At 43.1% G+C, this 17,248-nt stretch overlaps 1 protein-coding gene across 1 annotated transcript in view; it reads left to right on the top strand.

The window, feature by feature from the left end:
• Window positions 1-331: 331 nt before the first annotated feature.
• The window catches only part of STX7 (syntaxin 7), a 60,277-nt gene continuing 43,360 nt past the window's right edge, over window positions 332-17,248 (top strand). The window contains exons 1-2 of the mRNA XM_068985140.1: window positions 332-418; window positions 10,628-10,778. Coding sequence (XP_068841241.1) covers window positions 10,694-10,778 — 85 coding nt within the window. The 5' untranslated portion in view covers window positions 332-418; window positions 10,628-10,693. The remainder of the gene's footprint in view (window positions 419-10,627; window positions 10,779-17,248) is intronic.

Raw genomic sequence — 17,248 nt, 5'->3', positions numbered from 1 at the left:
GTGTTGGGAAACAAGATAAGGTATGCGTTGATGATACGGCCTGAAGTCTAAGGAGGCCGAAATGACCCGATAAAGAAAACAGCAGCTCTCCTTTCCCTCTTCTTGTTTTTTACACGCAAACTAGGGCGTTCGCCATCCGCACTTCAGACCTCAAAGAACACCTCCTATGTACTGTGTAATTTTGCAGGAACCCCTATTCCTTAGCTTAGAACCAGAGGGGGCGGGGAAGGCATCTGTCACTCAATTCCACTAGCCAATGAGAGGGGAGAAAGCCCCGCCTCCTTCCCTGGGTGCTGTTGCGGGCATGCGCAATGAGCGTTCCAGCGCCACCACCCATCAGCTGAGAATCGTAGCTGGGGGCTCAGGGGCCCTTGGGTCCCCGCGGCCAAAGAAGGAGAAGGAAGCCGAGGAGGTCGGGGTAAGAGGAGCCTCGGGAGGGGGTGTCTCTGGCGGGGCGCCCCGAAAGCGCGTGTCCCCGTGGCTGCCGCGCCACCTCGTTTTTTGTGCGCGTTGTCAGGTGGCCGCCGCCCCTGCGCTTTGCTGCAGGCTCCCGGGAGTCGGAGGGCCGGCGCTAACCCTGCCCCGAGATCGCGCTGTTCCCCACGCCCCGCCGGCTGGCGCGAGTGCGCCGCCCGATCAGGCGGGTCCCGCCGGCCCTGCCAGCCCGGCCCGCCCAGCGCCGGCTGCGCTGTAGCCTCGCCTCCGCCCCGGCCGCGCTCGCTCAGGCGCACCGGCGGGCTACGCGCCCCGGGGAGGGGCTGGTGCCCGAGCCGCTCCGGCCCAGCTCTGGAATCCAGCTTCTGCCTCGGGCTGGACACCAGTTGACCTCTTCCTCTTTTTAACGCACGGATTTAGAAAACGCGCTTTAAAGTTCTCCTCTCGAATACAGATGGAGAAGGAAATGGCAACCCACTCCAGTATTCTTGCCTGGAGAATCCCATGGACGGAGGAGCCTCGTGGGCTACAGTCCATGGGGTCGCAAAGAGTCGGACACGACTGAGCTACTTCACTTCACTTCTCGAATACAGAACAACTGAAGACATACATTTCTGTAGTAAAGGAGCCGTCTGTTTATTCGAAGGCTCATCGTGGTTGGTTTTCGGTTTGGCAAGGAGAGTTTGACATGCAGCCTTTCTTTGATCTTTTCAGTGCAGGAAAGCGTTAGTCGCTCTTTCATGTCTGACTCTTGTGCGACCCCATGGACTCTAGCCCTCCAGGCTCCTCTGTCCGTGGAATTTTACAGGCAGGAATACTGTAGTGGGTTGCCATTCCCTTCTCCAGGAGATCTTCCCGACCCAGGGATCTAACCCACGTCTCCTGCATTGTAGGCAGATTCTTTACCATTTGAGTACCTGCCCTTAATTGGCTTGCGGAAAGCCCTTTGCAGGTACATAAAATATTCCAGGATACCTCCCGACCCCGCCCCTCTTGTTTTTTAGGTTGTTACTTAAATTCAGACAAAAAGAAAAAATGCCCTTCCAGTCAAATGCTGTATGTTTTTGTCCTCTCAAGGTTCTTACATTTGCTTGGCTCTTGTAGACATATGTTAATTTTTGTTTAATTCAGATCAACATATTCTGACCATAATTATACATCATCAGCCCTGGGATTTCTTTGGAAGGAATGATGCTAAAGCTGAAACTCCAGTACTTTGGCCACCTTATGCGAAGAGTTGACTCACTGGAAAAGACTTTGATGTTGGGAGGGATTGGGGGCAGGAGGAGAAGGGGACAACAGAGAATGAGATGGCTGGATGGCATCACTGACTCGATGGACGTGAATCTGAGTGAACGCCGAGAGTTGGTGATGGGCAGGGAGGCCTAGTGTGCTGCGATTCATGGGGTCGCAAAGAGTTGGACACGACTGAGCGACTGAACTGAACTGAAAGCTTGCACAGCATCTGGAAGAAAAGAAAATGGTTATGAATGCTGTGCTGTTCAGTGATACTGGAGGTGAACGTTTCTTCTGGGGTTGTCCTGATCACCGCCCCCACCCCCCAGGGCAGAGACTTATAGCAGTGTTAAACTGTGTGCTGTGATGTGGTCAGGCCTCTGCTTGGCAGGCTGCTTTGAGAAGTTTGTCCCAGACTTTTGACTGGTTAAGAATTAAACTCTAGTTCAGATTTTCTGAAGAAGTTAACATGATACCATGTTAACTCAGTAACATCTACATTTTTCTTCAGGTATCTTACTTCTGCTGTTCCTGATCTTGAAATCAGTCTGAATTTTGATTATGATCTCAAACTTTAGCCAGGGGCTGCTGGTTAAAAAATAAATCGTATAGAACACCTGCAGTAAGTCTGAGTAAAGTTTGCTGTAATTCCATTTAATTTGAAAGCTTAGAGCTTCAGTCTGAGTAAAGTTTGCTGTAATTCCATTTAATTTGAAAGCTTAGAGCATGAAAGGGTAAAAAATAGTTCTTGATATTGTGGACCAAACCAAGATAGTATGATAATTTAACGGATGGAGGAGGTGAGCTAACAAGTGCAGTTAATGCAACTGATGTTGACTGTGCTCATGCTTGTAGTAGAGTGATCACCCTGACATCTCTGGATCATCTTCTGTGGCCCCAGGACTTGTGAATTCCACAAGACTGGCAGACTTGTCTCTCTCATCTCTATATTCCGGAGGTAGGATTAGATAATAAATGATGTACTGACTAGATCATTTTAAATGATGATTAGCACTGTGATGCAGTAGGTTAAATCAGCAGAGTGGCAGAATGGTGACTCCGCACTTCAGATCAAAGTGACCATAGAATACTTCTCCAGCCATGTGACGTGACTTTCGGGGGCGGGGGGGGGGGCGGAGAGCAAGTCACCGAGGGAGGGGGCGGGCTCATGGGACGAGCTCTCCAGGGAAAGGAAATAGCATGGAGCAGTGGCCCAAGTCAGCGATAGGTCTGGGACATCCTGGATCGGAAAGAAAGCCCTCGAATCCACTGTCTTAGCAGTGGTTATATTAACCCTCAGCCTGGGCGTGTGTTCTTAGGAAATAGGTACATTTGTTTTACAAATATTTATTAAGCACTTATTATATATACAGATACTGAAAGTAGAGCAGTCTACGCAATAGACCAAAAAAAAAAAAAAAAAAAGAAAAGAAAAAAACCACCACCAAAAACAAACAAAATAAATCTGCCCTTCTGGGAGCTTATTTTTGGAGCACAAGTTGGAGGGAAGTACTGCTGATGCTCACCGTTAAGAAAGTGAAACTGACTATAAACTGTTTCTATTGCTTTATCTGCACTGAATTTATAGAGCATGACCTTTATGTTAATTGGAATTTTAAGGATTCTGCACTGTGTCCGTTAGTAACTAGGAATAATGTTTGATGCTCAAGATTCCTTTTTAAAAATCCCCTTTGTTCTTTTATTTGTGCTCTTTAGAAACAGTCTTAAGATTCTCAGTACAAGTATTGCACTTTGATCCTCTCTTCCCATCTTTCCCTTTGTAATGTTTATATATCCTCATAGAATGCTGTTTTTTGAGATGTTTGGTGAACACTGTTCAATAGAACTTTGCTGAAATGGAAATGTTCCATCCGTGAGCTGTCCAAGCCAGTGGCCACACAGGTATGAACACTTGATAGTGCAAGTTTAGATAATGAGGTATAGTTATTCTGAGTCATAAAACTAGGAATTCTGAATGGCCTTTCAGAAATATACAGTGTGAGTGCTTTGGTGCATTTTAGCTCTGGGCTACGTGCTGGATGGAGAGTGACATGCAAAGCAGACATCAGAATAACTTGGTTGATGTAACCTGTGTGCAAAGATCATACAATTTTACATCAGTTTATAGTTAGCTGTGTATCTGTTTCTATGTATTTTACAGTATAGTTGGTTGTTTGGATCCTTTATTTCTCATAGCTCATCATCAGGAGAGCCAATCACTGTTGTTTTTTAGATATCACTATAAGCAGAATAAGAGAAGATGAGGAAGCTATGCAGCCGTGTTACCTTGATTCATCATGAAGTCACTCCAGGCCTATTTCCCCATCTTCCTTGAGTTTAGCCAGATTTCACACAGGGTCTGCAGAAAGCTGGTAAATTTGGTGTTTCTGAATTGAGTGGGCTCACCTGTCCTTAATTTTGTTGTACAGGGCAGCAACAACATGGTTTTGTGTTTTAAAATATAGCAACAACATGGTTTTGTGTTTTAAAAATATAGTAGGCTTTAAGATTTAGTTTCAAATTTTAGTTCTTTTCTTACATTAAGTGTGTTGCTTATTCTCAGTATACCTCAATTTCTTTGTGTAAAAAAACCATAATTATTATTGTACCTATCTCCGTAGGCTTGGTGGAAGAATCAACTGAGAAAATAAACGTGAAAGTTGTAAACACAATGCTTAGGAAATAATGTTAGTGATAATCTTGTTGAGTTTTTCTTTCCCTTCCATAGATCACAGTTTCTTTTCATTCTTAGCTCAGCACTGAGCCAAGAGACTCACCACTGCACCCTTCCTCTAAGGAAATGCCAACCAGTCCAACAGTGGCAGCCCTTTTGGGTGAATGATGCTTAGTTGTCTCACCAGCAGGAACTTCCTCAAATGTAGGCTCTTGAGTAAAGAGATGAGGAACACCAGTAGTTTGTAGCTATTTGGTTGATTCTCTGAAGAGCAGAAAAGGAGACCATAAAGGAAAACAGTGGGAAGGCTTATCCTAGGCTTGTTGAGTCTTGAGGGTTAAGGTTAATGCTACAATACGAAGTGGCAGTCCATGGGACTCAGTGATCATACTCCCCACTCTGGGGGAGAAAGCGGGCCTCAGCTACTCCTGTGGTCGGGTGGTCCTGAGGCAGGGAAGGTGGTTGATGTTGCTCCTGCAGATGCAAGAGCGGAACTTTCCTTTCTTCTGTGTAGAGTAGGAAAGCTCTTGGTCCCTGGATGTGCATTATCTCATTTGGATCCTGGCTGCAGGCCCAAATGTTAAGTGTCTTCCTCAAAGTAGAGACTTCTCATTTTTGCCAGTTCCACTGGCAGCTGAAAAGGCAGTTGGTGAGTTCCTGCAGCTTCAAAGACATAAAGACACTACAGAGAGTGAAGAGTGTGACTTGGAGATAGGAATGTGAGACTCATTTGTGTGTGTGTGGACGGAAGAGCACCCCCAAGAGAGTACATAAAGAAGAAAGAGGAACACGTCCTCATCTAGTGTCTTTGTGTAGGCAGTGAGCCTAGTTGATAGAGGGAAAGGAGAAAGAAAGATATCAGTGAGCCAGGAGGATGTTGCCCCTGTCTGTACAGTAAAATATTATTTGGCAGTGAACAGGAAGGGAGAACGCAATGGCAACCCACTCCAGTGTTCTTGCCTGGAGATTCTCAGGGACAGGGGAGCCTGGTGGGCTGCCGTCTGTGGGGTAGCACAGAATCCAACACAACTGAAGCAACTTAGCAGCAGCAGCAGCAGTGAACAGGAAGGAAGAATCGATACATGCTGCAACATGAATGGGCCTTGAAAACGTGCTGAGAAAAAGAAATCAGTCACAAAAAGAACACATTGTATGATTCCTTTAATATGAAGTGTACAGAACTGGCAAGCCTGTAAAGACATAAAATAGATGAGTGGTGGCCTGCAGCTTAGGAGCTTGTTGAGAAATGGGGAGTCACTGCTAATGGGTATCAGCTTTATTTGGAGGGTGAGGAAACGTTCTAGCAGTGACGTCATGGTTGCACAACTTTTTATTGTGAGTATTTAAAAACACCATTGGATAGTGCACTTTAAATGGGTGAGTGTATGCTGTGTGCATTGTATCTGAGTAAAGCTGTTGTGCTCAATTTCCAGCTCTTTGGACTGCAGCCCACCAGTCTCCTCTGTTTATGGGATTATTCAGGCAACAATACTGGAGTGGGTTACCATTTCCTTCTCCAGGTGATCTTCCTGACCCAGGGATTAAACCTGCATCTCCTGTGTCTCTTGCATTGGCAGGCAGAATCTTTACCCACTGAGCCATCAGGGAAGCCCTTTTCAACCCCCAAGCTCTTACTGGGGGAAAAAAGATGCAAAATTTAGAGATCTAGTTGGTGTTTTGTAGGCAGCTTGGGATAGTATTGATCTTGTTGAATCCCAGGTCCAGTGTAGTTTGGGTCCTCAGCTCTTCAGGTGGCTGCAAGCCCAGGTCCAAGGCTACCTGGGAGTAATCTTATTCCTGCTGCCCTGCTGCAGTGGTTCTACTGTTTGAGTAGAAGTTTCATTCACCCTTTTATGAAATTGGTTTTGGGTCTCTGACAATTACTTAGTGAAGTCCAAAGGGCTCAGAATAGATGAACTGGACCTGTCACTCAGGGAGAGAGAATGGAGAGCATCTAAAACTTCCCAGGGATTCCAGGGCGGCCTCGATACAGCAGAGCACAGGCATGGCCCCAGCACTGTTTTTTCTGTGTCAGCCATTCCACTGTCGTACTTGTTACCAGCACCAACCACTAGATCAAAGACACATATTTCTTTGTGGTCTCTTCCCCCTGATTACCAGAAATCTCCAGTGGGGTCTTCTTGCAACATATTCAAACCAAACCTAGCATCCAGAGCCCACCCTCTTCTGTGACATCTGTTTTATGGGGCAGCAAGGACTGTTAGAACCAGAACCCTGGAATTGAATTCCACCTCTGCCTAGTGGGTCGTTTGGGGTACCTTTCCAGTTACTTAATCTTCATATGCCTCAATTTGCTCATTGTGGCACCCCATTCCAGTACTCTTGCCTGGAAAATCCCATGGACAGAGGAGCCTGGTAGGCTGCAGTCCACGGGATCGTGAAGAGTCAGACACGACTGAGCGACTTCACTTTGGCTTTTCACTTTCATGCAGTGGAGAAGGAAATGGCAACCCACTCCAGTGTTCTTGCCTGGAGAATCCCAGGGATGGGGGAGCCTGGCGGGCTGCCATCTATGGGGTCGCACAGAGACGGACACGACTGAAGCGACTTAGCAGCAGCAGAAAGCCAGGTTTATTTGCCACTACCTACTTTAAAGGGAAGAACTTGAAAATTAAATTAGACTGTCTATGTGAGATGCTTTTCATTTCACAGATGTGCAGTAAATGTTAGGCCATTGCACCTTTTCCTTCTCTGTGTCATCTCCTGCTTAACCAACCATGAGGCATTGGATCCAGGATTGACCATAGATTTCCCCTTCCTTTGGTAACTGACACACTGCCTTCATACTGTCCACATGGACTGGGTCTGTCTGCCTCAAGCTTCATGTCTTTGCCTTTTTTGTTTTTCATATATTCATACTCAGGTATCCAAGTCTTACATCTGAGTTTCATAAATTCTTTTTAGAGAAGAGTGATAGTCATGTTTCCTTTTCCCCATCTCTATCACTTTTGCCTGGCACATGACTTTCTACTGATCCAACCCACCCACCAGCAGAGATGGGATTCAGTTCCAGGATTCTGGTTCTAACGCTACCCATCCTTGCTGCCCCCTAAAACTAATGTCACAGAAGAGGGCAGGCTGGTATTGCTTTTATTGTTTTATATTATTACCTTTGTCATTCTCGTAAATGGAAGACTTGATTTGAGCATTCTTTGGCATTGCCTTTCTTTGGGATTGGAATAAAAACTGACCTTTTCCAGTCCTGTGGCCACTGCTGAGTTTTCCAAATTTGCTGGCATATTGAGTGCAGCACTTTGACAGCATCATCTTTTAGGATTTGCAATAGCTCAACTGGAATTCCATCACCTCCACTAGCTTTGTTTGTAGTGATGCTTTCTAAGGCCCACTTGACTTCACATTCCAGGATGTCTGGCTCTAGGTGAGTGATCACACCATCGTGATTATCTGGGTCGTGAAGATCTTTTTTGTATAGTTCTTCGGTGTATTCTTACCATCTTCATTCCAATCCCAAAGAAAGGCAATGCCAAAGAGTGCTCAAACTACTGCAAAATTGCACTCATCTCACATGCTTGCCCTGGAGAAGGGATAGGCTACTCACTCCAGTATTCTGGCCTGGAGAATTCCATGGACTGTATAGTCTATGGGGTCACAAAGAGTCTGACATGACTGAGTGACTTTCAGTTCACTCACACACTAGTAAAGTAATGCTCAAAATTCTCCAAGCCAGGCTTCAACAGTACATGAACCGTGAACTTCCATATGTTCAAGCTGGTTTTAGAAAAGGCAGAGGAACCAGAGATCAAATTGCCAACATCTGCTGGCTCATCGAAAAAGCAAGAGAATTCCAGAAAAACATCTACTTCTGCTTTATTGACTATGCCAAAGCCTTTGACTATGTGATCACAACAAACTGTGGAAAATTGTGAAAGAGATGGGAATACCAGACCACCTGACCTGCCTCTTGAGAAACCTATATGCAGGTCAGGAAGCAACAGCTAGAACTGCGCATGGAACAACAGACTGGTTCCAAATAGGAAAAGGAGTACGTCAAGGCTGTATATTGTCACCCTGCTTATTTAACTTCTATGCAGAGTACATCATGAGAAATGCTGGGCTGGATGAAGCACAAGCTGGAATCAAGATTGCTGGGAGAAATCTCAATAACCTCAGATATGCAGATGGCACCACCCTTAGGGCAGAAAATGAAGAGGAGCTAAAAAGCCTCTTGATGAAAGTGAAAGAGGAGAGTGAAAAAGTTGGCTTAAAGCTCAACATTCAGAAAACTAAGATCATGGCATCCGGTCCCATCAGTTTATGGGAAATAGATGGAGAAACAGTGGAAACAGTGTCAGACCTTAATTTTGGGGGGCTCCAAAATCACTGCAGATGGTGACTGCAGCCATGAAATTAAAAGACACTTACTCCTTGGAAGGAAAGTTATGACCAACCTAGATAGCATATTCAAAAGCAGAGACATTACTTTGCCAACAAAAGTCCTTCTAGTCAAGGCTATGGTTTTCCCAGTAGTCATGTATGCATATGAGAGTTGGACTTTAAAGAAAGCTGAGCACCGAAGAATTGATGCTTTTGAACTGTGGCATTGGAGGACTCTTGAGAGTCACTTGGACTGCAAGGAGATCCAACCAGTCCATTCTAAAGGAAATCAGAAACTCCAATATTTTGGCCACCTGATGTGAAGAACTGACTCATTTGAAAAGACCCTGATGCTGGGAAAGATTGAAGGCGGGAAGAGAAGGGGATGACAGAGGATGAGATGGTTGGATGGCATCACCATCTCAGCAGACATGAGTTTGAGTAAACTCCAGGAGTTGCTGATGGACAGGGAGGCCTGGCCTGCTGCCAACCATGGGGTCCAAAGAGTCCAACACGACTGAGCGACTGAACTGAGCTGATTCGAGCAGATGCTTTCTCTTGATTGTTTTGTTTGCTTGTTCGCAGCTCCCCAGGGCCTAATGGGGTGTCGGGTGTGTGGCAGATTCAGCTAGCGTGCTGACTGCCCAAGCCTTTACAGTGTTCCGAGCACACTCGGTGAAAAGATAGTAGAGGAGTAGCTGAAATTCTTTGCTGTGCACAGTTCTGTCCGCAGGGACACTCCTTTTTATCCTTTTTCCCTAACTATGACTGATGCGTGGTATGAACTGAAGAAGGACAGATCTTTGTTTTACTCTCTTTCTGTGGCAGCTGCACCACTTAGCTTCCTGTTCTAAGATACTGGCTTCCACAGCAGAATTCTTCCTCTGTCAGGGGAGTGTGCTTGTGATGGGCCTTTTACTGGGTATTTCCTTTTTTCTTAACTTGTTGGCTCTGCTCTTTCAAATTGAACCTTGTTTCCCATTAAAATTAGAGACCCATTAGTGAGCTGTTCCTGTGTTAAGTTAAATGAGAGAAAATGAAATTTCTGGGGAAAGCCTGAAATCTGTGTGCCATATAATTCATAATTGAATGCCTTTTCTCTGCCAGGAATTATTTTAAATGTTGGAGAAAGAAAGATAAATAATATGTGGACCCTGGCCTATAGTTGCTCACAGTTTAATTAAGGAGAAAATATACAAATGGTTAAAAGGATACACAGAAAAGGCACTTAGGGTTTTTCTGGTGGTCATGTATGGATGTGAGAGTTGGACTGTGAAGAAGGCTGAGTGCCGAAGAATTGATGCTTTTGAACTGTGGTGTTGGAGAAGACTCTTGAGAGTCCCTTGGACTGCAAGGAGATCCAACCAGTCCATTCTGAAGGAGATCAACCCTGGGATTTCTTTGGAAGGAATGATGCTAAAGCTGAAGCTCCAGTACTTTGGCCACCTCATGCGAAGAGTTGACTCACTGGAAAAGACTCTGATGCTGGGAGGGATTGGGGGCAGGAGGAGAAGGGGACAACAGAGGATGAGATGGCTGGATGGCATCACTGACTCGATGGACGTGAGTCTGAGTGAACTCCGGGAGTTGGTGATGGGCAGGGAGGCCTGGCATGCTGTGATTCATGGGGTCACAAAGAGTCGGACACGACTGAGTGACTGAACTGAACTGAACTGGACTGAACTGAAGTCATCCTTTGCGAGATCAAAGATGTTTCCAAAGGGAGTGGATAATTTGAACCTTATTTTCTTTAACATGTTTAATTCAGTTCTACCCTATAAAGTCCATTTTTAAAAATATCAACATGTGAGTTTTACTCTGACGGATTCCTTTGGTAAATTTCAACCCTGTTAGGTTCATCAAATTTGTAAAATCTAAGGAGTAACTTTAAAATAGGTATAATTATATGACTTTTATGTTATTTAGGTAACAGCTGAGAAAACTGCACTGCTCACCAACAGCTGATGAAATTAGTGAACAAGCAAATCAACCATGTCTTACACTCCAGGCATTGGTGGTGACCCCGCCCAGCTGGCCCAGCGTATCTCTTCCAACATCCAGAAGATCACACAATGCTGTGAGTTGAGTTTTAAATTGACTTCACTGTTTGTTTTCAATTCTTCATGGGAACTTGGTGGAGATTCAGAAATGGACAACCAGTGTTCTTCCAAGAAGAGATTTTAAAAGGCTAGACCTCTTTAGAATGAATGTAAGAAATAATTATGTTAGAAGAGATAACACTTAACTGCATTTTTCTGTAGTGTGTTAGGCAGTTAATAAATGTTCATTAATGAAAGGTTAACAAACGTAGATACCAAGGTTTGCTTTAAAACTGTGTGATTCTGGATGAGATCTGATGAAATCTCATAGCTTTGGAACTTGGAAGCACTTTCAAGTTTTAGGAACTTTTGTTTATTAAAAATAAAATCTGACTGGATATGATTTAGGTTAATTTTGTCAGGATAAATGTGTAGTAGATTATTAAAGACAAGGATGAACTAAAGTAGGGGTATTGTTCTCTCCTGAGGCAGATGTAGAAGATAACCATCTCGACTCCCCACAAATTATCCTTTGCTGTACTTGTCAAAGTCGGAATACTAGAAAACTAGTTTAATGTGGCGTATTGTTAGGAATTATTACTCCTCAGAGTATATATAATAAGAATTAAAAAAAAAATCAGATCTGAGCTGTAGGTTTATTTGACTTTTTGTTTCTGAATCACAGCTAATCCTATACCTGGATTATTCTAGTCAGTTTGCAATCAATATGTTGGTCGTCCTGACTTACCTAAACCCTTTTAGGATATGTTAATCTGCATAGTTTTATTTTTCAGCCTACTTCATTAAGGCTACTCTGCCAGAGTGCTGACACACTGGAACATCTGAAATGTTTTCAGATGACCAACTGTGTTTCTGTAATCATTAACTTCCCAACAGTTATTACTCTACCTGAAAGATTGAAGTGAGATATCAGTGTGTTTTGGAGTCAAAGGGAGTAAATTAGATTACAGATGATCCTAAAAACGTGCTGTTATGCTCAGCAGTGTAAGGTAACTCATATTCTGATTTGGGGTAACTCTCGTTTTCTTTGGCTGTTCTTGGAGGAGCAAGGAAGGGAATAGCGTGGAGGTCCCACCTTATCCCCTGCAGAGTCCATAGGATTGGTGCACTGGTGGTTGTTCCAGTTTGTCCTGAGGCACCAGTGTTGGCTCCACCTTGCTCTTCTGGCTTCAGATCTGTTCTCGTAGTTAACTAAAAGGGCCTCTCCTTTCTGTGGCTCCCTCACTGCTGATGAGAAGTAACGCTAGTCTGCCTCAGGCTACCTGTGGGAAGATAAAGAGAGTTTATAATTTTAATTTGCCTATGTGGAAAATCAGGACCTGTATCCAAGAAAGGAGGCCAGGAGGTCTTTTTCCATAGGATAGGATTGGTATCTTACATTGGGAAAGCTAAATGGCATCAGGAATTCTGGGAAGAAGATGGGAATGACTGTAGTGCCCAGAGATTACAGAAGCAGTGTGCACCTAGTGATATGAAGGATGCATGGATTGGAAATGGTGTGTGAGCTTGAACTGGAAGGAAGGTAGAGTTAACTTCAGTTAGGTCACGCTCCCTCAGAAAGAGATCAGTTCACAAGGCCAGCCAGATGATATGAGGTAAATTGGACCAGAGTTGCATACTCATGGCCGGGTTGATAGCTAAATATGTGACTACATTGTGGTTTGGGGCAGTCTTGGAGGATGTGGGAGGGTGAAGAGAAGACCCAAAACTCTTGTTTTTAATAGCCTTGTGAAAGTGAAGTCACTCAGTCATGTCTGACTCTTTGTGGCCCCATGGACTGCGGCTCACCAGGCTCCTCCGTCCATGGGATTTTCCAGGCAAGAGTACTGGAGTGGGTTGCCATTTCCTTTTCCAGGGGATCTTCCCGACCCAGGGATCGAACCCGGGTCTCCTGCATTGTAGGCAGACGCTTTTACCGTCTGAGCCACCAGGGAAGTCCCAATAGCCTTGTGAAGAGCCGTTAAAGAGACTGGGACTGTTCAACCCTGGGAAGGTACAGTCACCACCTTCAGATGTTTGAAGCACTGTCTTGTCTGAAACACAAGGAATATACTCTGCTTGATCATAGCGTCCTCCACAGATGAACAGAGGCACAGTAGTCAGTCCTCAGTTTCCGAAGGAATAGGGGCATTTGAACAATCATAATTGTTTAGAGATAGAATTGTCTACCTCAGAAGCAGTGCAATTCTGAGCAGCATATGGTGGTAAGATATTTCTCAGGTCTGTTACTCAGAGTTTTAGATACCTGAATAATGGTTCAGACTGAGAGACTTTAAAGTTTTGATTTTAAGTATTTATTCATTCAGCAAATAATTTATTGAGCATCATCTGCTTGCTTGTCACTGTTTAAGACCCTGGGTATCCAGCAGCAAACAAGACCCAAAAGGTCCTGTTCTGTAGTTTCCAGTATGAGGAGAAATGAATGTTTCTGTTTTTGTTTTTAATTAATGAGCAACTTAATTTCCCATGAAGAAAAAAAAAAATAATGAGAGTGATGTGAGAGCAGGTGATTAGGGAGAAGCTGCCTTAGGTTAGAGAATCCTCTGAATGCAGAAGAGGAGGGGCTGATAGAAGATACTGGGGAAGAGCAATTAGTTGGAAGCCACAGCTGGTAGTTTTAAAAAGCAGTCCAGAGCATGAGGTGTTCAGAAAGCAGGAAAAAAAGAAAAATCCAGTGTGGCTGATGCACAGCACTTGAGGCAAGAGTGGCAAGAGGCAGAACTGGGAGAGGAGGCCAGTCAGGTCACCTAGAACCTGGGAGGCCATGTGAGGCCTTGTGGAGCTTAGATTTCAGTCCAGGAGGCAGGGAAGAGACACAGTCAGATCTGCACTTTGAAAAGATTACTTTGGCTGCTGCTTAGAAAATAGACTTTGAGGAAATAGGAGGAGGACACCCTGGCTATGGCAGGGTTTTGAAGAGAGAGCTGTTGCCTTGCCCCAGAGTGGTAGGTGGGGAGCTGGCGAGAAGTGCTGGATGTGCACCGCCAGCAGGACTTGTAATGCTTGGCATGGGCGGGGGCGAGAGGGAGAGAGGACGTCTGGGTGATGCCATGGTTTTTGCATTGAGCAGCCAAGTGGATGGTGGTGAGTATGTACTAAGATGGAAAGAACGATAGTTCAGGAGATGTGGGAGAGTTTTGTTTTGGCCAAGTAAATTTTGAGGCGTCTTTTAAGCATCCAAGTGGAGATGTCAAATGTCTAGTTTAGATATATAAGTTTGGAGACCAGAGTGCCATCAGAATACAAATGATATTTAAAACTATAAATCTAAAATAATCACATAGAAGGGAGTAGAATTCAGAGGGCTAGAGCTTAAAAAAAAATGTAGACGTTGGGAAAGCAGGGAGAAAACAGCATAGGCAGGAAAGGAATGACCATCAAGGTAAGAAGAAAATCAATCTCTGCTGGGGTTCCAGAGATTAAAAAGAGTTTCTAAGAATGGGTGAGGCATCGTGTGTCTAATGTTGCCAAGACACTGAATAAGATGAAAACAGAGAATTGAATCTGGCAAACTGGTGACTTTGAAAGAGTGAATCCCTGGATATATTCCAGGGATGAAAAGCTGGTTCAGCCTCCGCAAATCAGACCATGTGATGCATACAATGCGTTAACAAAATGAAGGATAAAAATCATATGATCATTTCAGTAAATAGAGAAAAAATGTTTGACAGAATTTAACATCCATTTATGATAAAAACTCTCAACAAAGATGGGTATGGAGGGAACTTACTTCAACATAGTAACGTCCATAGTAACAAGCCTGCAGCTAACATCATACTCAATGGTGAAAAGCTAAAAGCTTTTCCTCCAAGATCAGGAACAAGCATGAGGATACCCATTATTGCCACTTTCATTCAAAAGTGTTGGAAGTCCTGGACAGAGCATTAGGCAAGAAAAATAAATAGAAGGGATCCAAATTGGAAAGGAAGAAGTAAAACTCACTATTTGCGGATGACATGATATATATATATAGAAAACCGTGAAGACTCCATCAAAAAACTAGTATAACTAATAAAATATAGAACTAATATAAACAAATTAGTGATGTTGCAGGTTACAAAATCAATACTCAAAATCTGTTGTGTTTCTATACACTAAAAACAAACTATGAGAAAGAGAAATTAAGAAAATCCCATTTACAATTGTATCAGAAAGGAATGAATTTAACCAGGGATATATATTGAAAAATACCAGACATTAAGAAAAGAAATTGAAGGAGACACATGTAAGTGGAGAACTATTCCATGCTTACGGATAAGAACAATTAATATTATTACCCACTGTAATCTACAAATTCAGTGTAATCCCTATCAAAATTACAATGGTATTTTTCATAGAGTAAACAATCTTAACGTTTATATGGAATTGCAAAACATCCTGAATAACCAAAACAATCTTGGGGGGGAAAAAAAAAAAGCTGGAGTAATCACACTCTCTAATTTCAAACTATTACAGAGCTATAGCAATTAAAACAGTATGGTATTGGCATTAAAAACAGACACATAGGTCAATGCAAAAAAATGGAGGGTCCAGAAATAAACCCATGTATATATTATCAATTAATTTACAATAAAGCCAAAAATATATAGTAGAAAAGGAGTCTCTTCAATAAATTGTGATGGGAAAACTGGACAGACACATGGAAAAGAATGAAACAGGACCACTATCTTACACTAATACACAAAAAATTAATTCAGAATGGTATAGACTTGAACATAAGGCCTGAACTATACAACTCCTAGAAGAAAACATAGGTGGTGAGCTCTTTCATATAGGTCTCAGCAATGATTTTTTAAATTTGACAACAAAAGTGAAACCTACAAAAGCAAACATAAGTGAGACTGTATCAAACTAAACCGCATAGCAAAGGAAACCAAAAAGACAAGAAATAACAGGTGTTGGTGAGGATGTGGAGAAAAGGGAACCCTTATTCACTGTCTGTGGGAGTGTAAATTGGTGCAACCACTATGGAAAATTGTATTGGAGGTTCCTCAAAAAATGAAAAGTAAAATTACCACTGTGCTGTTGTGTTAGTCATCCAGTCATATTCAATTCTTTGCAACCCCATGGACTGTAGCCTGCCAGGCTCCTCTGTCCATGGGATTCTCCAGGCAATAATATTGGAGTTGGTTGCCATTTCCTCCGCCACGAGATCTTCCCAACCCAGAGATCAAACCCCAGCCTCCCATATTGCAGGCAGATTCTTTACCGTTCGATCCACCAGGGATTCCCATATGATCCAGCAGTTCTACATTTGGATTTTTATCCAAAGGAAACAGAAATGCTAACTTGAAAGTGTATCTCACTCCCATGTTCATTACAGCTTTATTTACAATAGCCAAGATATGGAAGCAACCTGTGTCCATCGATGGCTGAATGGATAAAGATGATGTGGTAGATAGATAGATATACACAGTGGAACATTTTTCAGCCATTAAAAAACCCTGAAATCTTGCCATTTGTGACTGCATGGATAGACCTCAAGTGCACTGTATTAAGTCAGATGAGGGGGCAATTACTGTATGATCTTTCTTGCATGTGAAATAAAAATAAACAAAAACTCAAAACCAAAAAACCCTTAAACTTCTGCATATGGAGAACAGATTGGTGAGATTGGTGGTTGTCAGGGGTGAGGGGTGGGAGAAATGAGTCAAGGGGGTCAAAAGGTAAAAAATATATATATATATATATATATATATATATATTTTAACTAAAAAGAAGACGGTTCACAGATTTGAAAAATTCAAAAAGAGGAAAGGTGGTGTCCTATCCATGGTCCTTGTGTAGATGGAGAAAAAGGAGACTGAATGACTGACCTGTTCCACTTAAAGGGACTTCCCAACACCCTCTCACCTCTGCGTATATTACTGACCAGAATTTAGAGTCACGTGGCTACTGCCAGGAAGGCTGAAAGCATCTTTTAGCTGGATTGCAGTGTGCTCACTAAAAATGGGGATTTCTCTACTTGAGAGAAAAGAGATAAATCAATTATTTAGGAGGCAACTAGTCGATTCTACCACAGAAATACAGAGATGATCAAAGAAAAGGTGCATTTTTTTCCCACTACACAAGGGAAATTCTGGTGAAAGTATACTTGTGAAAGAATTGTCTTTGAAGGTGAGAGGCTATGGGGAATGGACCACTGATAAGTGGTTTGCCTTTTTATCCACTGTACAGATTTGTTGCAAAGTGTGGTGTGGACTCGAAATGTGATGGGTAAAGATGGAAAGTTTCTGAGTTCTGAACAAAATAGGAGGCACAGGCATCAGATAGACAGTGGGAGAGAAAGCTGTTAGAAGTTTATGGAAAGAAGAGAAGGTAAACTACTTGAAGTTTTGACACTTGAGAGAATGGGTGTACCAGGGAAGCAGAGGAAGGTTGTCTTTTTTAAATTCTAAGATTAAATGTTTAAATGTTGGGAAGTTTAGATTTCGGTAGAGCAAATTACTGCTAAAAATCTAACCTACCATCAAGTGTGTGTTACTGA

This window comes from Capricornis sumatraensis, chromosome 13, assembly GCF_032405125.1.
Source record: "Capricornis sumatraensis isolate serow.1 chromosome 13, serow.2, whole genome shotgun sequence".
Taxonomy (NCBI): domain Eukaryota; kingdom Metazoa; phylum Chordata; class Mammalia; order Artiodactyla; family Bovidae; genus Capricornis; species Capricornis sumatraensis.
The sequence above is the reverse complement of the archived record's forward strand: the minus strand, read 5'-3'. Positions and strand labels throughout refer to the sequence as shown.